This window comes from Lepisosteus platostomus, chromosome 7, assembly GCF_059453375.1.
Source record: "Lepisosteus platostomus isolate fLepPlt1 chromosome 7, fLepPlt1.hap1, whole genome shotgun sequence".
NCBI classification, from domain to species: Eukaryota; Metazoa; Chordata; class Actinopteri; order Semionotiformes; family Lepisosteidae; genus Lepisosteus; species Lepisosteus platostomus.
Window position 1 is genome coordinate 27,981,039 of NC_142617.1, and position 24,620 is coordinate 28,005,658.

The 24,620-nt window shown below is 36.9% G+C and overlaps 1 protein-coding gene across 4 annotated transcripts in view; it reads right to left on the reverse strand.

Moving 5' to 3' along the window:
- Nucleotides 1-1,236: 1,236 nt before the first annotated feature.
- Nucleotides 1,237-24,620, reverse strand: part of tmprss15 (transmembrane serine protease 15) — a 299,749-nt gene continuing 276,365 nt past the window's right edge. For all 4 annotated transcript variants that reach the window (XM_088639735.1, XM_088639736.1, XM_088639734.1 and 1 more), the window contains 2 exons: nt 12,122-12,261; nt 1,237-1,964 (listed from right to left, as the gene is read on the reverse strand). In XM_088639735.1, the coding sequence (XP_088495861.1) occupies nt 1,809-1,964; nt 12,122-12,261 (296 nt within the window). In that variant the 3' untranslated portion in view covers nt 1,237-1,808. The remainder of the gene's footprint in view (nt 1,965-12,121; nt 12,262-24,620) is intronic.

The following is a 24,620-nucleotide window of genomic DNA, read 5'->3' on the forward strand; positions in this document are numbered from 1 at the left end:
AAAGTGTAGTGTGTTGTTAGGTAATTACCACCCTAACTATGTGTACGTGTTCCGTCAGTCTCCTCATGTGTGTGTAGATCCTGTGTTTGGTTTTGAGTGGTTGTAAATGAATAAAGCTAATGCTTGTTTGTTAATCGCATCTCCACTCGTCCTTGTTCTGTAAAGAACCTGCAAACGCTACAGTATATTTACACTGTATTTTTCCACTTGTGAATTAAATAACTTACAATATTATTTTTGTGGCCTATGCATATTCATACAAGCTTGTCTTTTTTCTTCAACAACAACTCAAAATCACTATGAGGTAGGAATTCATAAATGAGAGGATCAAAATGATTGTTGGTGGGTACACAAATACATAAAAGCTAAACAGCCAACTATTAGGACAACAATTAAGAAGATTAAAACTAAAATAATATAGCTCTTTGGCCATGTATACCAGGAGTGGGATTGGCATTGAAAAAATGATGCAAAAATTATACGATATGGTATGGTATGGTGGTGGATGTTTAATGTTATGGGGATGTTTTGATACCACTGGTCCTGAAGGCCTTATTAAGGTCCCAAGTATTATGAACCCTAACCTAATCATGAACCAGAACATTTTAGCCAAAACCTGTTTGCCTTTGTCAAGAAGCTTCAACGTGGCTGCAAGTGGTTTTCCCAGCAAGACAATAACTCCAAGCACACGTCAAAATCCACAAAGAAATGGTTAATTGACCACAAAACCAACACTTTGCAATGGACATTTCAGTCTCTGGAATTGAACACCATTTAAAATCTGTGATTGGAATTGAAGAGGGCAGTCCATAAGCACAGTCTAGAGGATATCAAGGAGCTGGAAAAATTCTGTATGGAGGAGTAGAATAAGATCCTTCCCACTGTGTTTTCCAATATCATCAAACATTATAGAAAACGGCTGTGCTGTTATCCTTGCAAGGGGATGATGCACAAAGTACTGAAAGAGAGGTGCTAATAATTGTGGCACTTAATTTTTCAAAAATTATTTTAGAAATTAAGAAATGAATTATTTTTGTAGATTCCATTGAATCAATTATTGATCATTATAATTTTGTTACCAATGCAATTTTGTTACCAATGCTCATTACCAATGCAATTTTATTATAAAAAAGGCTGTATCTTTATCAAGGATTTCAATCAGTTTGAGGGTGATTGAAATGAATGAAAAGTAAGTTAAATAAATGGAAGATCTTACAAGTTAAAAAAGGAAATTAGTACAAGTTATGAGTTTTTATTAATTAAAAATCATAAGAATATTTTGTGATGCCACGTATGACAGCTCAACCAGGGACACTGATCCAGGCTGGTTCACGCCAAGACAGTTTCACAATAACATCAAGCATGTATAGACATTGCAGATACAGAGCGGTGTAGATGAAATACATGATACAAAGTTAGGATGTGTTTTATACTTCCATAGAAAAAGAGAAAAATATCATCGTTATTTTACATTTTTCTACTCTTTCTCAGTTTTTGCTGATATTAACTTATTTTACCTGTTAAAATCTGAAATTTCAGAATTTCAAGTTTTTAATAAAATAATTGTTGTAATTTCACAATATGGAAGTGTCTGATTTCTTTTGCAAAGCACAGTATTCATATCTTTTGAGAAATCATGTAGGGAATCATTCATTTAGAACAGCTGGGGCAAAAGTGGTTTCGTTGTCTTCATTCCTCATGATCTTCATTTAATAACTTCCATTTTGTAAGGTAAGGTTTTGTGATTATAGAACCCGAATTCCTGCAAACTTCAAACAACAGGATGAACCGGAAGAAAATCTTTGTATCTACAGCTGTATTTTATATATCCAATCCAAAAACTCTGTGACACGCACATACACACTTGGGCGGTGTGGTCGAGCACAGCCAGATCCAAAAGACGTCACACCAGCTAGCATCCATCCGGTCTTGTCCTGGCACATGAGAGGACCCCCTGAGTCACCCTGTGAAAGACAACATGCAACTTGGGTATCACAGTATTTATTTATTTAATTAGATTGTAGGGAGGAAAAAATTTAGACAGAATATTATTTGCACAACAAGCATAAGTAAAATAAGAATAGTACATTATGTCGATACTGTATAGCAACTGAAGAAATGCATACTGGCTTTACTAGTCTCACTGAATGTATCTCCTATCCTGCTATCCAGTCAGCTAAACGCTTATCCAAATAATTCTTGGAAAAATCAAGCTGATATCTCATTCAATTAATTTATTTGAATAGAAAATGTGGAACAGCAAAATGTAAACAACATGACCATTTATAAATAATTTGATCATTACAAATTTCCCGACAATAATAATAATAACTGAGTAACTAACCCTAACTACCTAGGCAATTCACTAGTCACTATTCTACGTGATGGTAATACATGCTGAAAATAATTTACTTTCATCCTAAAAAAAAAAAAATAGTCTTTCATAAAATGATATAAAGTATTATAATATTGTAGCGGCAAGGCTTATTAAAATACAGGAATTAAGTTTGCTGCTCCCTTACCAGTCTCTCTTTCCCTGATCTCAGTGGTGCTTGATACAGAGAGGCCATTCCATTTGGTTCACAATTAAGGTGTTTTTCTAGCTGATAGAGTGTCCTGATAAGGAACAGCTCCCAAGGCTGAGACACATCAACCACCCTAACAAATGGTCATCTCTGGTGCCTTAAAGTCTGGGATTCTGGGAGAGTCTTATCCCAAGTTGTTTACAAGGTCAGAGTGCATTGTTACTCATCATCAGCCAATCAGGAACTGGTAGGGCAGGTTAACCCCACGTGGGTCTCGAATACCCATGAAACTTTCAACCAATGAAAAATCATGGTTCCTCCAGGTAAAACAGGCAGCGCAGGGCTTCCTCAGCGCGCCTCCAGGACATTCTCGACTCAGCTCCTCCTGGACATCCTCAAACTCAGACCGGACAATCACGTAACGGCCAGTGTGTCCGAGTGCCAGGACTTTACTTTTGTAGCGGCGAGGCTTATTAATAAGAAAGAATTAAGTGTTCTGAGCTTTCCCAAATGGTCCCATCTCTGTTCATCTCTGTGGTGCAGCCACAGAGAAACTATTCATGCAGGCTGATTTAAGGTTTCCTTTGATAAGGGACAGCTCCCAAAGGGGGATGCACTTAGCTAAGCCTAGCTATCATGATCAATGGTCATCCATTGGCGCCTATCTGTCTAGGGAGTGCCAGATGGACATCTGGACTGCATTCCTAAGTGTCAGGGGTAAGTGACTCATATCTCACCTTGATCAACCAATCAGGGACTGGTAGGGCCGAGTAACCCACGTGGGACTCTGATGCCCATGGAACTTTCAGCCAATCAACGAGCTGAAGTTCCTCCAGGTAAAAACAGGCAACATAGAGAGCTTGAGAGATTCAGGAGGATTCAGTAGAATTCTGTGGACTATTCTAAAGGGAATTCAAAGGAGAATTCCAGGGCAGGACGGCCCAGGAACAGAAGGCTCCCAAGGGCAGGACATTCTCGCAGCGCGCCTCCTGACCATCCTGAGACTCAGCCCGGACAACCACGGAACAGCCAGTGTGTCCGAGTGCCAGAACTTTCCTTTGTCTAGAGCGGAGGTTGCCAGAGAGTAACCAGAGGATCCACCCGAGGTTAGCACCAGCAGCAGGCCTCGTGAACAGGTCGGAACTGTGGACAGCTGAATCACTATTCAGAACTAGCTCTTCATCAGGAACGAACCGGTCCTCTTCCTGACTTGCTGGGACCCACAGTCATCTTTTCTCCTGTGCGCAAACTTTGCTAGTTAAAGCCAACACTAACTAGCCGGTCAGTGAGCATCAGCAGCGCACCGTCGCAAGCCGCACAGCACAGCCTGGCACCGAGCCAGAGAGCGCGGATTGGACAGCAACAGCCTGCAACTTTCTTTGTGCCCGCAGGAGATCTGAATCCCCAGAAATTGGATGAGTATTCAACTTCAATGCATTACAGCTCTAGAATTAAATTGTTATCCAAACCAGTTGATATCAATTTAATTCCTAAGAGTTATGTACTTGTTTGAGTATCGAATGTAGAAGTTATAACCAAGTTCATTTATGAAACGGTCTAAATGAATGATATACTGAACGTATGTCCTCTTGATATGTGTAACACTTTGTAACTGACGGAATATATATCTTTTGTATTCTGATAACCCTCTCGATAAGATCTGTTAGGTTTACATGCATATTCTATGTATTAATAAATGTATCCTCGTGTATTAGTACCTGTGTGTGTGCGTTGTTTGAGTTATGTCGCATGGTTGGACTCTGAAGCCATCAAAAGAATCAACTTTGTGATTTACTGCTACAATTAATAATTGTCTCAGTAAATGCCCAAACCCTACAGAACTGGTGCCTTCAGAGAGCCACTATGATTACATATTTGGCGTCCCTGAGCCGGTTTTCCTACACCGCATTATTTTCCGGTACGCTGTACGCAGTCTACCGCGAGTTACCAGTAAATACCGCGAGTTACCGGTAAATACAGCTAGCAAAATAATAGTATCCGGAATTTCCGCAAGGTGGAGCTAATAAAGCTCAACCTCTCATGTTTGAGCTGTTGCCATCAAAGTCTTTAACGAAGATATTACTAATAGTATTAATAATGAATGACCTTGGACAAGCTGTAAGTGTAAACTCAAAGTATTGCCCTGGTCCACATTCCTTTTTTCATTGACCGTCTTTGTAAAAGTAACACCACAACATTTCGCAATCACGCATTTTTTTCCAATCATGCAAAGTACAGTAATTTTTGAGAATCGATTCACCATGCCTTTCACATGCTCATAAAAGAGATTGATTTAAGAACATAAAGATATTACCGTATGCAAACTGTACTGTATACAGTATGTATATGTATATTTAATGTCTTAACTGTGCCCGTTTAAGTATTGAATATTCATATGGAATTTTCAACTGAAGGGAAATCTTAGTAGCTGAGCATAAAAAGAATAGGAGCATACTGCAACGCGTGTGAAGGCCATAAACGATATTAATTTTGGAACATAAACATACAGTATATGGCTGGTCTCGGTACTTTAAAGAAAACATACACGAAACATGGTTTCATTATGACCAGAATCGGTCTTGAGATATTTTTAACTTGATTTACAGTATTTGAGAGGTATGTCTTAACACCGATACTACGTAAATACTGCTCACGTATATGTTTCTAGGTTTATATTATGCATTTCATACGGTCAAATTACTTTTGAGCAACTAATAAGAAGTGCGAAACGGTATGCCCAGGGCGTTTTAGTTTCGTTTTGTGCTGGGACTCTGCTTTAACAATGTCGCCGTGGATTGATTAGAGATATCAAGTACATACAAGTCATTTTTTAAATGTTGTAGTTCGTCTTGTAAAAATGTTACGAGTACATCATCTATCAACAATTACACAGGTTCTGTTTCCATATTGCGTATTTTGGTTACGTAATATTATTTTCTAAATTTCACGTTGTGAATATATGATTTGGGCAAACAGAGCCGCAAAGAAGTACATTATGGGTTGTTGTTTTTTTTTTTTGCAGTTTTATCCAGAACAAGCGATGCTTAAACCTTTGTCTGATTCTTGTGAAACTATCCACACGACAATAACAGTACCTAGGAGTTGACTTCAGTGATGTCACTGATGGGATGTTTCTAAAAATCCATCCTCTGTAAAACGTCTTCTCTAGTTGTCCTGCATATGTATTCGCTAATGAAGCTGTGTGTTCTGAGCCTGGATCTCTACATTTCTGTATGAACCAGCTTAGAGGGCTAAAGACAGCTTGTGTTTAAATTGAGTGTAAGGCAATTTATGCTTCTAAAGTCATGGTCAGCATTTATTATTGTACGGTGCTGTAAACTTGTTCTGTGCCAAGTCACATTATTTTATAGCGTTTTTATAGCGTTATCAAATCTGGTGGCGCTGTGTGTTAGTTTCCTGACTCCCATGTCACATGGTCTGTGATTGAATCCCATGGAACTATGACTTTATTTTTTAACAAACATTTCTCGCACTCGCACCAAACAAATTTATATTTCTAAATATCACAACATGATCGAATTTAAGTCTTTTTAATAACAATGAATAGTCACCTATGCGTTACAAAATAAACATTTATATTGATTTGAATCGCGTTTTGATTTAAATCGTAAACGCGTGTTTAAATATATGTGTTTAAAGGCGATATACTGTATAAAAGCGCTGATTCTTATGGAGCGTGTTCCGCTGGGGATTCCAAAAAAATTTTTTTTTTTATCGTGTATCTAAGGAAAATTGCAGTATAACTTTGTTCATGCACAAACAGTGGCATGTTACATTATAATTTGGGTGTCTCCTCTTGCCAGAAAGCTCTAAATTGCATTTTGAGTGCGGTTTTTGACTTTTTCTAAATTGCAACCCATAAATAAAGCTGATAAAGTTTAGACTAACTGTATTCTAAACTGTATTACAACAGCACATTGGACAATGCAACGTAAATTGCAAAAATGCACTTGGAATCTGTCCAAGCCCTCCTACGAAAATTATTTAAACTGCGACACTTATCATTCATCTCTAAATAAACTTTATTTTATATAGCGTTTTAAGCGAATAGGTAATTAGATTGCTCATAAACTTAATTGCTTTTTCTACATAAACACAGCGTGATTGCTCCCTGAAAATGCTTTTCCTTTATATTTAGGCTCAGGACCATGTTTGCTATTAATTCATTTAGGGCTAAAATACGTTAATTGTCTTCCAATCGAGTCGAGTTGACATTGGAAGCTTGCCACTCCTGGACTGTTACACCAACACATTAGCATGTTAAAGCGATTTCATTGAGGAGCCTAGCTACCAGTTAACACTGTACTTCCTACTTTGAAAATACCTGTGAAACCGGTTTAATTCGTCACAGCCAGCACTCCGGCAGAGAGGGGGTTGTACTCGTAAAGTAGAAGCAGGCGAGATTTCCAGCGAAAGACACCTCCCCCCCCTCAAAAACCCAGTAAGTACAGTACTAGTTAAGAAAGGCGAGGCTCCTCAATGAAATCGCTTTAACATGCTAATGCATTGGTGTAACAGTCCGGGCGTGGCAAACTTCTAATTTCAACCCGACCACGGCGAAAGGAACCCTTCTTTCATTTGAAGACAATGAACATACTTTAGCCCTGAATGAATTCATAGCAAACATGGTTTACATAAAAGCCCTTTTAGCCTTTGTCACTAATAAAACAAAGGTCACTAGCCTTTGTCACTAACGAAACGACTAAATAAAGACATAAATATAAAAATCTTAAGATTTTTAAAATACATGACTTTGCTAAAATTTATTTGAAAATAAAAGCGATTACAAACGCCAGGGGAGAGAGAGAACAGGGGAGGGATGTTGGTTTTGCATAAGGGGCGGGGCTATGGAAATGAGGTCTGTTTGGGAATGTGGAGTTACATGTCCTGGCTGTGAATTATCGTTGTTGAGTATGGAGTGTTGAGGTATTGATTTTGTGTAATGCTTTACGTTGAAAATTGAGGTGGATTTTGTTTATGATAAAGAGGATAAACTGGGATGGGAGGAGGGTTTGGTTTTGCATAAGGGGCGGGATTATGATAATTGGAGGAATTTGCGAGAGTATAACGGTTTGATATATTTGATTTTGTATTGTGGTCGTTATCTATGTTTTTGGTTGGTATTATGTTTATATGGTTGTTTTTGTTGGTTGGTTGTTATGGTTATTAATAATACGATCTATAGTTGAAATCTGAGCCTAAATAAAAAGAAAAAGCAAGTGATTAGGTTTATGAGCAATCGAATTACTTATTCGTTTAAAACGCTATATAAAATAAAGTTTATTATTAATTTCCTGGACAGAGCGGTGAACATTATTATGCATAAGACAAAGATAACGATCCTGATCAGTTTAGAAATCTGTGTACGCTGTAAGGTTTTTACTTCTGCCAGGAAGAAATCCTCTTCCTGGTACAGTCCCATGATGAGAGAGGCGAAACAGCCCTACACAGCCCTGTCGCAGTACACGAATATAATCATATCGTTATTAAATTCTTTAGATACGCGATTCCATATTATATTAGCAGAAAAGCTTAAAACTACCACTTTTTCACACGCTATTTCACATGTTAGTTAAATTTAATTTATTTATATATTATATATTTATATCTCTGACCAAGGGAAACAATTCATTTTTTCAAAGAAATGTTTGTTAAAAAGAGTCATAGTTTTAGTGGGATTCAATCACAGACCGTGTGACATGGGAGTCAGGAACCTAACACACAGCGCCACCGGCAAAGTTACATGCAGATTGCTGAAAAAGCACTACAGAAACATTATCGACAGACAATATACAGCGTGTCCTATTCTTGTGTTGCGGTACATGAATATAATTATATCGTTATTAATTTCGTTAGATACGCGATTCCATATTATATTCCCTTTTAATCAAATTCTAAAAGTATGCTTGTTGACTACGGTATCTCTTTAGTTAAAGACTTCAATGCTTAAAAGGGAGAAATGGAATACTGGTGTGTATTTTTTACACTTTTTTTTACAGATACATACTCTTAGAGTTTGATTAATAGGGAATATAATACAAAAATATAGTACTAAAAAAGGTACTACCACTTTTAAAGGTGATATGTAAAATAAAGTTTTTTATTATTGTTATAGAGAAACATGATCAGATTTTCCCTGGTTCAGAAAAAAAGATCTAAAGTGCTACACATAACTTTCTTAATTCGATGTATTTAAAGCAGTGAACTACTGTAGGTGTAACATAACATTCAGAAATACAATCAAAAATAGTTTTGTGGTGTTTGTTTAGATGAACCGTTCCTAAAACGTATAATGTAACAAAATTAATTTCCACTTGTACTGTATGTCATCGGAAAGTTTCTGCTTTGTGTAAGGATGGTATCAAAAAGCAATCTTAAGTGGTGAGAAAGCTGGGCTCAATGTATTTAAGGGACTTAAAAGTAAAAGGAGATGTTTCATATTGCTTGACTAATTTTAAAAACTAAGTTATAAATGCAGACGCTCCCTCGGTGCCGCGCCGGGTGTTAATATCTAAATATACATTCGCCCCGGGCAGAGGCCGAAGAGCGCCCGGCTGGGGTGCGCGGGGAAGAGCAGGACAGGAATGAAAGGCGGAGTATAGGAAGGCGTACAGTCTGGGCAGGTATAGATTACACTTTTCTAAAACGTATTTGAAAAATAAAAACGATTACAATCTAATCCTTCCACGTTTGATCCCAAAATCCCAAGAAATATAAATCTAAACGGGTAGAAAGCTATGCTGAAAGTTTATTAAGATACTTAGAAGACAAAGATACTGTTTATGTTGCATTAGCCTGATTATGATTAAAAAACACATATAATTAAACACGCGTTTGCGACTTAAATCAAAACACGATTTAAATCAATATAAATGTTTATATTGTAACGCATACTGTCCAGCCTCCATTTCTCTATAAAAATTTACTCTATTACACACACACACACAATAGAAGCAGGAAGCAGAAGCAGGGACCGTTGTCAGAAGGGAAGAAGGTGGCGATTCATTCTTATCAAAAATGACTTAGAATCGATCATGTTGTGATATTTTGAAATATAAAAGTCAATTGATTGTCCATAATATCGCTATTCTATTTTTTTGAAGAAATGTTTGTTAAAAGAAAAGTCCAGCACCAGCTGGATTTGAACACACAACCCGTGAGTTGGTAGTCGGGCACGTAGACCAGTAGGCTACAAGCGAAGTCGCATGAAGAGGGAGGCGAAACAGCCCTACACATTCCCTATTAATATTAATATTCCCTATAAATCAAATTCTAAAAGTATGCTTGTTGACTCCGGTATCTCTTTAGTTAAAGACTTCGATGCTTAAAATGTTTAGGGAAAAATGGAATACTGGTGTGTATTTTTTACTTTAAAGTACCAAGACCAGCCATATACTGTATGTTTATGTTCCAAAATTAATATCGTTTATGGCCTTCACATGCGTTACAGTATGCTCCTATTCTTTTTATGCTCAGCTACTAAGATTTCCCTTCAGTGGTAAAATTCAATATCTACAACGGGCACAGTAAAGACGTTTACTGTACTGTAAGTCTTTCTACGACAGACCAACGGACCACGAGTGCCCGTGTCAGTCAACCAATCACTTACCGCGGTACCCCGCGTCATCTTGCGTCACGATGCGCGACGCCGTAGCCAATTACCTCTGGTACGTGTCTGTACCGCGCACTTTGAATGGCTGCATCTTTACAATATGATCATGTACAGATATTGCCATCTTTATGACAAAGATGTATTAGTATTGCCACACTTTGCACTAACTTTATGTTAAACATATATCCTGCAACAACTCTATACCATTTCCTGTAATAACTACCAGATCAATAACAGTGATTTGATCAGGTAGTAAATCCTGGATTATGCTAATGACATTGGAGGAGTTTGCATGTAATGGTACTGGCACTTCAGTGGGTGTTCTGTATGCTCAATCACAGTTTTGTGCCATAAAGAAACATCCGAAAGGGATAATTCCACAAACATGTGAGAGTGAGTAAAACAGAAAATCTACATTATTTTTTCAAACAATGGAAAAGATCTGTCGACAAACAACAGTGTCTTATTTTCCCCATATACTGTAGGAAACTCGAGAGCTCTATTTTGCAACAGGAAAATGCTTCTTGTTTATTTTTGCCCACCAATTTGCTAGAAGAGGGGTTTTTGCTTGCCCAGCTCTCAGTGTCAACTTAAAGGTTCCAAACAAGATGCATGGGAATGCAGAAAAGAAATAATTCATAGTGCAGTACACACACTCAGATAAAAATACAGAGAAACTGTTAGGGAAAAGTAGTGAGGACCCTATGCAGAAAACTAGGGTTATCTCCGAAGGTGTAGTCTATAGAACAATCCGAGGTCTGAAAGACGAAGATAAACAAGCCGGTGCAAAAGTACAAAAACCAGAAGCAGAGCGGTAAGCCATGAGGAAGCCCTGAGTCAAAACCAGAATGAGAACAAAACTATCAAAACCAAAACCAGGAGATGTAGTCGGACAAAAACCAAATAGTAAGTAATTAAGGAGAGTAGCAGTAGCTCTAGCCAGGAAAAACCTAATACTGAGCACAGGGGAGAGTGTGAAGCAGCATTAAATAGACTGGGGTAAATGGGTTAATTGGGAACTGTGCTGGAATGCAAGGTGGAATGACGAGTCCTCTGGGGGTGTTGCGTAACAGAAACAGCTGAGAATCTGAAAATCATACTACATAGCCAGTTAAAAGCTCCACTATTCATATGGAGGATATTGAATCTAATGTCTCTAGAGAGAATCATGAACTCCTTAAAGAAGCCCTGGAACAGACAGCCATGCAAGAGTCATATGCAGCTGAGGGTTACCAAAGGACACAAGAAAATCAAATGGACATGGAACATGTGAGTAAAGAGGACACTAGAATAAATTATCGAGGATCTGAACCACCTGAAAGTACTATGGAATCCCCCTCTATCATGGGTGATCAGAAAAGTTCTGAGAAGGAAAAAGGTGGTCAGCCTTAATCACACGATGGAAAGTCTCCAGTGAGTAAGTACACCACAGTTGCCCAGAGAACAAATCTGTAGAAATCTTTCTGACTTTCTGACCATCACAATTATGGACCTGAAGAGTCTGTGTAATAAGTCAAGTAAAGTGGAGAGAGCTAAAGCAGTGAAATGTATGTAATCTGGGATGTGTCATTATTGCCTCAACAGATGACGCAACTAGGTGAATCAATCATCTGTACAAAACAGATGTGGAGAGGTCTAAGAGCAAACAGACCAGAAAGATGATATAAAGAACCATTGATATAAAGATATAAAGAAGCCTGGAATTAACATCACGTAGCTAATCAGTATAGTTTACCTGTGCTAGAAGAGGAGGATAGGTTGGTTGACTTTCTTTTATATAAAATAAAAGAAGAATGATCGTTACACCCAGAGAGGGGTAGTGATAAAAACTTGTTTGTGTTACAAAATTGCACCCTATTGTGGGTCACAAATATTATATATAAGACACATACACATACTTAGTACATTAAATAAGAAATAAAACTAGAAATATTTATTTAACTAATTGATTTCAAAGTCATACCTGGCAGGTGTCAACTCCTCCTTCATCATAGCCAGCACACAGCATCCTCTGTGTAATATTGTATTCAGGCATGAGCTGTTGGCACTCCTTATTGGTGACGAGAGGGAGGAATGCTTCTTGCAGAATATTTGCCACGGGTCCTGAATTTAAAATGATAATGCTCATCATTCTACAAGTATATTCTAGGCAATAAACATCAGAATAATTTGATCAAATAAATGGGCAAAAGGTTTTTCAGTTAAAAAGTTTAGGGTATGTGGAGTATTGTACCCTTGGAGATTTTCAGTCAATAAATTCCATCCATCCATATTTTTAACCTTTTTATCCAATACAGGATTGCTGGAGAGCTGAAGTCTATTCCTGACAAGAAGTCACTAAATTATTAATTTCCTTTAATTCACTTATTTATTTCAGTATACTTTTTACAGTATTTCACATAATTTTGCTTTTAATGGATTTGGAAATGGTGGATTTTGCTTAAAATACAAATTCTGTTTTTTTGCAAATGTGTTTATGTCCAATGTCAAACAAATAATACATTCAGTCTACAACTGTGAAAATAATTTTATGAATCTCTTATTTTCATCCATCTTTCATCTACAGATGTAGCGATTCAGAATATGTGGTAAAACCCTGTAACACAGGAATGGGGCTGCAGGTTACTGCGATGTGATTCACGGGCCAAAAATGATTGAGAGGAGACACTTGTGGTGCATTAGATGTTAGTGAAATGATTGCTTCATTTCATCTTTGTAATGTGTATGTTTAAATCTGCTTAATATGAAATTTTACAACTAAAGGGACATTTTGGTAGCTGAGCATTAAAATAATAGCAGCATAACATCTTTGAATGTCAGAAACAAAATTAATTTAGGAACATAAATATATTATACATACTATATATAGCTGGTAATGATACCTAAAATAAAAAAAATACACAACAGTTTTCCACCTTATTCGTAAACATTTTATACATTGAAGTCTTTAACCTGATCATTTTCTGTACTTGTTTTGGAAAAGTTTTGACGTATTTGTTCTAATGATAATAAGTTGATATACTTTATTCAAAGCTAGAATGTTTTAACTTTTCTATGAATACTTGCTGTCGTTATTCCCGCGTAACTAAATAAATTATTAATTATTAATAAATTAATAATTTAAGGATCTAACTAGAATATATTTATATTGCTGGTAACATGACTGTATTCCACTTTCTTTGTAAAAGTCTGCATCAATTGTTTTTGACTCATTTACTCATGATTACTTTGGAAACATTTTGACCTCTTCGTTTCAGCTACATTTCTAAGCAGCGCCTTGTTGCAGTTGGACCAACAAAGACTCCTTTTATGAACTTATTTTTATGTATCACAACGTGTTTGATGTTAAATTATATTAAAAACATGAATGCAATGGGAGTAAAAACAGTTCTGGTTTAATTCAATCCAATTCAAAATACTTTATTAATCTCCATAGGGCAATTAAGTACAAGCCTTTACAACAAGCCTTAAATCAAAATTGATATTTTATTATAGTATTATAATTATAATCGAGAATAACAAAGTGGGATTAAAAAGATCACTGAAACTGAACTATAATAATCTCATTATTATTCATATCATTAAACATAGCTTTCTCACCAGTTAGTTTTATTTGTGAAACCATCGTTAAACAAAGCAGGAGCTTATTGTACTTCCTAAAGACATTATACACAGAATGATTATACATTTTAATCACGTTTTTATTTTTTAATAAATTTTAGAAAAGTGTCATCTATACTAATACCACAAACTATTCTCGATTGCATTTCTGAATGTTATGCCACACTTAGTTCAGCATTTTCCATACATCTAAATAAAAAAGTCAGATGTAAGCATAAACTATTAGTAATCAATAATTAATTTTAAAATTTGCACTGTAATACATTGTTGCACTTCTTCCACATTATTGATGTTCAAGACTTTGTTCAAATATACATTAAATCTATCAGAAAACAAGTAAAATACAAACTTATAAAATAAAAAATGAAGGTCAAATATAATTTAAAACATTTTACTAACTGAACAATCAACAATTAATAACAATGTTTAACAAAGTACCTGTTTAAAAAATAGATGTATTATCTAAAGAATAGGGTGGCACAGTGGTTAGCATACTTTTTGTATCTTTTTTCAAAAATACAACAGTAGCACCAAATGTCTCAGTGGCTTTCAAAATTAAATTATGCATGCAAATCTTTTAATTTAAAAGATGACCATCCATTTCTAATGGTAGCACAGAGGTTAGCATTGCGGTGCTGAGGCCTAGTTTCAATTCCTGGGGTAATGTATGTGTGGAGGTTGCACATTCTCTCTGGGTTCACATGGGTTTCCTCAGGTGATCTGATTTCCTGTTGTGGTCCAAACATTCTGGCAGGTTTAATGGATTGTGGATAAATTGGCAATGTGTTTGTGCGTGTGCCCTCTGATACTGGATAAAGAGAATTGAAAATAGATGGAACTAAAAACACCATGTAACTACACAGTGATAGAAACCCACTATGAAATGGCAGCAATTACTCACTGAGGATATGTGTTGGCTTAAGGAAACAGCCTTTCCACCTCTCTAGCACATCAGTATCTATAGGTTAGCTAGTTAGTTGCACTAAATATAAACATCTTAAGTTAAGATGCTGGCTCCATGGATCAGCATTTTGCCTATTCCTTCTATTTATGTGCATCCAACAAACAGTTCAATGCTAGCAACTACACAACATCTAAAATACATTTACGTTTAATATGTTTTGATTATAAAACAATTAAAATATGTTGAATCTTATTTCAGTATCTATGTAAACATTCAACAGTGTTCACATGTTCTTTTGTAACCCAGCTTTCTTGATATATTTTTGTATATCCAAGCTTTTGCAGGTGTACCTGCATTCCTCTTCTGCACTGTCTGGTCATGATTTACTTTTTTTCTGTTTGCTCATTTCAAAGCTCATTTCTAAACCTTTTTGCTCATATACATTTTTGTATTTTTACATCTAAACCATTTATTTACATCTCTAACATTTTAATGTCCTAAATTTTAATTTGTCTTAATTATTATTTTTTTTAATTTTAGCTTCAGCCTTGACAAGCTTAAGTTTTTCTTTATCTTTTGTTACTTGTCTTACAGAGCGTTTTAATTGTGAAGGTTTCAGAATCTTTAAATTAATCTATGTATATTTTAAACTGTTATTACAGATTATTACACTTGACATAATTAAATTCACCCCTTCTTGAATGTCTATGACAAGCAGAGCTAGTGCTGTCTCTGGTGAAATCTTCTGCAGCTGAAATTTCACTGGTTTAATGAACAAGAAATCAGATTGCTCAAATTTCTCATTACTTATTCTAGGTAAACAAAGTAGTTTCTCTCTGAAAATGTTTTTCTTGTTCTTTTTGGAGACCTTGATCCTTGATCGAAATTGATTTCAAATGTCAAAAAGCATTTATTTTCATTTATATTTAGGCTCAGATCTCAACAATAAATTTTACACTAATTACTCGCAGCAAATCCTGATGTTTTGCTTCCCCTTACCACAAAAATATATTAATGTATTGTAGCTAGGATTCACTTTTTTCTCTCTCTCCCTACCTTCTCTCACCTGCTGAGCTCAGGAGGGATTATTTTGTGCTAGCCAACTAGCGCATAATCACCTCACACTAGGGAGAAGGAAAAGTGCTGATGGGCTTTTAGTTCACTCTCCATCACTCTTCTCAATCCCCAACCCCTGGACAGACAAAGGTGATAAAAACTCATTCAAAAGGGTGCTGTATGTTAACACAAACGCTGCTAACAGAGCTGGAGGTGACTTACTGCTCAATGAATTAAAGCTACAGTACAGCCAGATTTTAAATTCTTCAAGCAAAATGTACCCTTTGTGAAGTAGTTGTCACGACCACCAGGCAGTCAAGACCAACTCGTAAGCGAGCTAATCAGCCCCAGCAGCGGGTGATTATTAACAAAATCCGCAGCACGAGTTAAACCACCTGCGCACTCTCACCGTGCAGTGCGCACTGCTATTTATACCATCTTCACCTGCTTCCCGCTGCTTGGTATTGAGTCTACTCCTTGAGAGCTCTACCTGGCGTTTTTCCCCCATACCTCGTTTATTCTGGTTTTTGGATTCCCCTTCTGCCTTTTCGACTTTGCACCTTGCTTCTCGCCTCGGACTGTTTGCTACCGGAGATCTTCCTGGATTACGATTTGCCTTTCGCCTTTTGACTACGACCTTGCCTCTCATTTTGGTTTGTTCGCCTGCCTCATCTATTACCCGTGCCTGCGTCTGCACAGGATCCTTGTATCTTCCCACCAGGAGTTCCTAACAGTAGTGTTCTGCTTGCAAAGAAGCTGATTTGTTGGCATCAGCTATTTTGCAAGCAATACACAACCTCTCAAAAGGTATCCCTTTCTTTTTTGCAAACTCAACAAAGGTTTTTTTTTTTAGAATTCTTGAAACTTGGACAGTATGCCTCAGGGACTGATTCATAGTTTAATCAAAACAAAGCCCCGCTGGGTCTCATCCCGTTCTATACAAGCGAATCCCATGAAGTCAGATCCACAGACAGTAGCGTACACGTGTGATTGTATACCGTATAAATAAACTGTATATACAGGAACAAGTAATAGGTTTATTCCATGCTGAAAAGAGAAGAAACAATGTTTTGGTTGTGGAGCCTTCTTCAGGTGTGAGCTCACAAGTGTGCAAAATGTTTACAGATGCTGGTATGAATGGGAACTGGATGGAGACAGATATATATATATAAATATTTGCAGTTTATTACAGAAAAGCCACCTTTACTACTCTGCATTCTCTCCCGCTCAATTCCTCATCTCCCCATCCTAGTCACATTCCCCACGTGAACCTATCCAGTAACTGAACCATAGAACACACAACTCAAAACATTTAAAACTGCTCAACTGAAAAAAAACTACAACAGGAACTAACCTTACATCCCTATTGTGTGGTATTAAATTTTTTACAACAATAACGGCAAGTGCTCTTACTACATATTCTTCAAAAGGGATAAAACATTATAGCTTTTTATGAAGTATATAAACGTTATATAGTTTAAACAAGCACAAGAAAACTTTTCAAATATAACCACTGCAAGATACAGAGTTAAAGACCTGGATGCAAAACATGTCCAAGATGGTAGAATACTGTGTATACTTTGTATTTTTTATATTTAGCTACCACTACTATCTACTGTATATATACATTAGGTATATATTACATATGAGACTGTATGGCTTAAAAGCAAATCCAGTAAAGTATGTGTGAAATATATTTTTCACAATCAAAATTTAAAGTTAAATTGCCTTGATTATGCATTGCTGAAATTTGCATTAAAGCTTTTATTAATTCAATATTTAAAATACTGTAGTATACAATTTAAAAAGTAATAAAAGTCTAAACAGTATACAACTTAAATTCTATGAATGAAAAAAGACATTATCTAGGATTCTAAACCAGGCATTTTCTGGTAGGCCAAATGGCAGCCAAACACACCACGTTAAGCTTTCACTGATCCACCTCACGGTTTTACAAAGTAGTGCAGTCCAACAAGACGTATTTTACAAAGGTGCGGCAATCCACAAATGAGAACTGCAGTGTACTAAATTATCCAGCATGCATTCTGAATTGCTGGATCTGTATAACAAAAAAGGGAATAGTCAGTTGAATGAATGTGTTGCATCCTGTAACTTGACTTACATTAAGGTGTAACCTAGAATCATACAGATCCAGCCATTCAAGATGAGCGTGGTACACTGCATTGAAACGCGGTGGATGTTGCGCAACACACCGCCTCACACCGAAATGTACCACATGTTTTTTGAAAAGGGATAATAGTACCTTGTAAGACCGCCAGGTGGAGCTAATAAAGCTTAATGTTTCATGTAGCCAGAAAAAGCCCAGTTACGAATCCTGGTCACTGCAGAGGGACAATCTTTTTCCAATTAAGAATTTAAGTTGTATACTGTTTAGACTTTCAATAGTTTTAAACTGTATTACAGCATGTTAAACATTAAACATTAAAAAGTCGTTATATTTTATAAAAGCAAGATTGCTCAGTCGGACAAAAGTACACAACCTTTATCATAAATAATGTAACTATTCATAAATATTTTATGCATCAAAGTCTTTAACTTGGTAACTTACAGTGGGTTTTGACAGTCTTGTTCTAACATTATTAAGCTTATATTCTGTACTTCATAAAAAGTTATAAATTTTTCATCCTTTTCTAAGAATGCATATTAAGAACACCACTTGCTGTTATTGTAAAAAGATAAATGTTGTAGTGATTTAACATCACTTGATAGTTATATTGATATGGAATTGTGAAACTAACCAGCTAAAATATCACAGGTGGACATTTTGGAAACATTTTGACATCCATTTCTTTTCAAAAAACGTTTATTGTCCTTTTAGTGGTAATAAACAAAGCGCTGCACCCAATGGTTCAAAGCACGATCAGAATATTACTTTTGGTTTGTTTCTTATACAGTGAATAGATAAAATAGTCCACTATTATAGCTTGTTGTTGGCTCTGGTGTGAATTTGTGTATCTGGATAAATTAAGTGATGGTTTTGTGATTAAGGATTTCTTTGCAAAATTCTTTAAGTTTAACAAATGAGGGAAGAAGGGTTATTTTTACAATTGACATTCTGAGATTCTGACTGATTTAATTCCCCTCATTTAGCTGAAACGGATAAAGAAATCAGGCAATAGTTATATGTTTTGGAAGGCGGTCTTTTTTATTAACAGACACTTCGACTCAAACCTGTGTTGTACAGTGATATAGACGTGGGTAATGTCATCCCCATTTGTTATAACCCCAAGTGTCTAGGGGTAAAGGGGTGTAACATTTAGGATAATTCTTTTGGAAGCAGGTGGGTTCTGGTGAGGGACTAGGAAGCGTGATAACAAAGGTGGGTGCAAAAGTGATGATTTTAAGTTGAATAAGTAAATGGTAAGACACGATAACACACAGGGGTAAGGAACTAGAGTGGTGCCAAAGAAAAGAAAATAACAAACAAAATAGAGCTGGCTAAGAAAGTGAGGGAAAGCTAACCTGACTACAAAAGAAAACCCAAAACACACGGTCTTCGGCGTCTTCAACACCCTAGCTAACCTCCACTGACTACACAAAACCATACAAGACAAATGGCACTCACCCGTACTGAACTAGTGTTACTAATACAAAATCAACTAAGTGTGTAGAATGTACCCAATAACCTAAACTAACCCTATACACAAAAGTTCACACAAAAACACAAGTGAACTAGGAATACAAATAAGGGAAAACGAGAGTAATCAACAGGAACAGGGTACAAAAGAACACAAAGGTTGAAGAAGTAACACCTTAGGGCACGGTAATGGCAAAACAAGGATAAACACAAACAAACGAAAGTGCAAAAAAACTAACAGAAACCAACAAACCAACAAAGCCGAAGCGAAAGCGAAAGCGAAATGAAGCAAAGCGAAACCAAACAGGACCGAAGTCAAACAAAAGGCCTCTCCTTCCTGAAAACCTCCATGTTATATACTGAATAAGATGCAATCTGATTGGCTGAGAGGCTGATTGATGATGATGTCATATGGAACAGTGGTGTAATGGTGGGCCAATGGGGGAGGGAGAACAATCAAAGGTCAGCAGTGTAGAACATAATAAAAACAAAACACACACAGACCACGCACTGGGACGTAACACCATTAAACAATGTGCTTATCGCGCAAATCCTGCTAAACTAGATGCACTGTAGAAGGTGATAAACTACATTATTTACTGGAGCAAATTTGAGTTCAAAGAACAAATTCTGTGAAGCCCTCCTGTTTATTGGTACCAAACATTGATGAGAAGTCATGGCTCTGTACAGATTACAGAAAAGCGAACACTGGAACTCCACCAAACATCATATGTACTGTTGAACCATAGTCAAGGACTGATAGGATGTTCCCTTTTGTAACAGTGTTACTCCCTGGAAATTAGACACAAGAAGAGTATTATTGGACAATGGAAAAAGTAATAGGTCTATTCCATGCTGAAAAAAGAAGAGAAAAAAAAACACAACATTTCAGCCCTGGAGCCATCTTCAGGTGTGAGAAAGACAGGGGAGTAAGCAAAGGTAATGTAGCTGGAGAACAAAAGCTGGGAGAGAGGAGGGGCGAGCGGCGGGAGCAGTGGACAGAAAAAGAGGCCAATCAAGAGGTGTGAAGTCAGGATAGGTGAAGAGAGGTATGAAATGAAACCTACAATGAATAGAGAGAATTTAGAAGAAAAGTAGCCTGTCATTAAGAGAGGGGAAGGTGCGATCCTAGCTGCAGGATAATTTTGGTTTCTGTAGTTTTTATGATGTATGAGTTCGGAAAACCATCTTTGAGAACACAGACGGAGAGATTAGAGTGGTCATGCCCGTCATGGCCGTCAGAGGTGAAATGAGAAACAATGGGCTTGGAGAGATCTTTAATCTTCACAGCCCTAACATGTTCTCTGATGAGGTCTCAGAGTCTCCTTCCTGTTTCCCCAGTGTAAATGGCTTGCCATTTACTGCAAGCAATACAGTATACATGGTTGCTGGAGGTACAAGATGTCATCTGAGTGATCCGGAATTGTCCTGAGGGGTCTTGAATGAGTGTGGTGTTAGATATGTACTTGCAAGTGATACAGCGAGCTCTGTTGCAAGGAAAAGTGCCTGGTGTGGATGGTTGCTGAGGATTGTCGAGGGAGCTGTGAACAAGAAGGTTACCCAGATTAGGTGGTTGGCGATATGAGATGATGGGGTGGTAAGAAAAGAGGGTCCCAGTGAAGGGATCATCCTGTAGGATAGAAAAGTTGTCCCCCACCTGAACCATTATTGGACAATGTTGTGTGGGCCTGGCAGAATTTCTCTGTAAACTGAAGAGTCATAGAAGAGACACGTTGTGTATCGCCTCTTCTTACACTTGTAAGAACATTCCAATGTTAATGCGACACTGAAGAGATTATTAATAACCTTTTAAATCTGAGCCTGTTAACTCTACTTCACACCTGCATGTCAAGATCACGGTTTCAAAAAAAAAAAACATCAAACCTTTGATTAGATGAGAATGTCGTGATTGTTACGCAACGATGTGAAACGTGACAATTTGTTACAGTTAGCATCAGGAGAAAAAAAGTTTATTTTTTATTTATTTGTGGCTGCTGCACTTGAGCCCTTTGCAATGGCTGGATAGTAAACAATTCCCAATTTTTTTATCAGTCTGTCTGTGTAGGGGAAGGGGGGGGAAACTCTCCGTGACAGCTGACCATCCTCCATACGCTAAAGTGAAAAATTAATAAAAATGCCTTAAGTTGTAAATGTCATATTTAAAACTTGTTGAAAATAAAAATGGTTGTAAAGTTTTCTAAAGCTTTCTCAGTCAAGAAAGAGAATTCATGTAGGGAGTTGAACAAGCATGTGTAGGCTGAAAAACAGAAGCTAAAGAGGGAAGAAAACGCTTTGGGAGAAAACAAGAATACAGGGCCCCAATTCAATTGCAACCTAAATCTTTCCCCACACACCCTGCCCCCGCTTCAATTGGAATATACACAAACAAAGCACTGAAAGCTTTACAGTAGAAGGTCAGGCGTTTCTAGGACGTTGAGATAGTGTCACAGTAAGGTGAGCCCTTTGGGTAAGGAATGTTCCTGCCTCATGGACAACTATGCCACCTAATACAAACAGGGTGCTAGGCCCCCTTTACATTCCCACAGGTTCTGTTTATCACCAGAATCACCAACACACACACAGACCAGTGACAAGCATTTGTGTCATATAAGTACCCTTTTTATTTTCTAACTACATTCACTATCACCCAAAGACACAACAAAAACAGCATTCACAGCAACAAAAGGTCCTTCCAAGGGTCATAATGAATCCAGAGGGACAACAGTCTTTTCTGTAAGGGACCGAACAGAGGCAACTCGAACGGTTCTTCTTAGTATCTGTAAAGTCTCTGGTGGCCCACTTGAAGGAGAGGGATACCACCCAGTCCAATTTCCCCAGTTTCCGTTCAGGTTACACTAGAAATCCTCTGCGGGCTGCATTACATTCCCCTAAGTTTGTATCTGCTAGCCGGGCCTGTTTATTTGTTCCTTGCTTTCAGGTATTAAAAGTCTCTGTACATTACCTTTGTTCCAATGCCAGTGTCCCCCATAGTCATCAGTTCCCGAACCATCCAGGGTCTTGGGGGAATCTGGAGTGCACTCTGTTCTTGCTCAGATGGTTTTATTCCTCCCCTTAGCCAATCCCCCTCAGGGGGTTTTCCACTGTCCCTCTCAGAAACAGGTTTGCTCATTATTTTATCAGGAGGAAGCTTGTGTTGTTTGAGAGGTGAGAGTCCCGACCTAGGTGTTATGGGCTCTTTTTATTTCTGTGTTCACTCTTTGGCTCTCTGTCTTCCTCACATGGTCTGGCTAAAACTGGCTCAGCGACTCCTCACACCTCCAAGCATCAGTACCTAATTGCTTCCTGAATGACCGTTCTTACTGACTGTTCCTGCTAGATTGTATTTATTAGAGCAACTGAAGTTGCCCCCCTTGAGAGGCAACATTGACACCATCCTGGAAATCTGCATAAAAGTTTTTTTTTAATTAAACCAGGTACTAGATCTTGTTTATATAAAAGTTATATCAAGTACTACCAGCTTGTTTCCCTTCCCTCTGGTGCAAGATGATAATGTGCTGACTGGCATTCCCTCCCATTTTTAATCATTCTGTGTCTGAAACAAAATGGGTAAGAGAAAGTAGGAAGAGACACAGAAAAAAAAGTGTATCCTGTCTTAATTTCAAATTATATTTTACCTTCATTTTCTTAAGTTATATATTTGTTTAAAACTACATTATGGAAAAACAAGTTTTAAGAAAAAAACAGGACATTTGATTGGTGGGTCCCTTCTGTTAAACAGCAACAATGACAACAGAGCATCCTACTGAAAATTCCTTCCCTTCCCCCAGAACTGGTAGAACTATCTATTCTTCATAACCTTACACAGTGGGGTTTTAACACTCCGAGCCTTTGTAAAAAGTACAGAGCTATGTTACATAAAGTGGCTGCGATGGAATGTACTAGTAGGTAAAAGTTAATTCCAAGCAGGAAAGAAAAGACTGAACGTGTATCCTCTACAAATCTTCAGTTTACAGACCATCCAAGGTCATTAATTACTAATGATATCTTCCGTATCGCATTAAAATTGGAATGTTTTTTAAAAGTGTAGATCCACCTATTTTCTTATTGTTTTATCCAGGACAGGTAACAGTTTCACCAATACTATTTGGTAATTGTTTTACGATTTTGACAGACTTCAGAATGCTTCAACTGATACTTAAAGATGTAACATAACGCGTACTGTGGTAAAAGAGCTATTGAGCACAGAACATCTTTCCACCTGTGAAATGATTTGCATATGTAGTTTATTCTTATCTGTGTAAACAGGAAATACAGAAGGAGTTTCAGAAATTAAACAGAGGTCTGGAACACCCTGTCTCAAACATAGACGTTTAATAACTTGAAGGTTGTGAAAACCATGACAAATACCTCGAACAAAATACAATTTTAAAATACAAGCAGTTTGAAATTATTAGTTGTTATTAATAAATCACTTAACGTCGAACATTTGGAATATTTAGAAATACCAAAAAATTCTAAATAGTTTCCAAATTATTTATTGTTTTATTTTTTCAAAGAAATGTTTATTTGTTAAAAGAAAAGTCACATGACAAAGCCATTACACCACTGCATCGCTTGACAACTTAAGCTATAACTGAAAAGGGCAGGAAAAATGTTTCCAAGTAATCGTGGGTGAATGAGTCAAATTGGTGCAGATGTTTACAAAGAAAGTGGACTGCAGTAATAATTTGAGCTATATGAAAATAACTAAATCCTTAAATATCATTATTAATTTCTTTAGATGCGTGATTCCATAATGATATTCCCTGTTAATCAAATTCTAAAAAGAATGCTTTTTTACTGCAATAAGGAGCGCAAGTATTCTTAGAAAAGGTTAAAATATTATAACTTTTTATAAAGTATATTAACTTAATATAGTTAGAAGGAGCACGTAGAATTTTTTTCCAAAATAACCACAGAAAGTAACCGAATGAAATACTTTAATGCTTAAAATGTTTATGAAGAAAGTGGAATACTATTTTTAATATAATATAATATAATTTGATTAATAGGGAATATAATATGGAACCGCGTATCTAAAGAAATGAATAACGATATTAATTAAGGATCTTAATATATGTATTTATACAGCTGGTAGTATTACTGTAGTCCTCTTTCTTTGTAAACATGTTTAATTTGACTCATTCACGCATAATGAATTGTGAGAGAGTGATGGAGACAAGATGGAGGTTCTTATCAAAACTACATTCCCCAGACTGCAGTGGGAAATAATGTGTCAACCTAAGTCACCTGATCAGCTGATGCACTGCATCAGAGAGAATG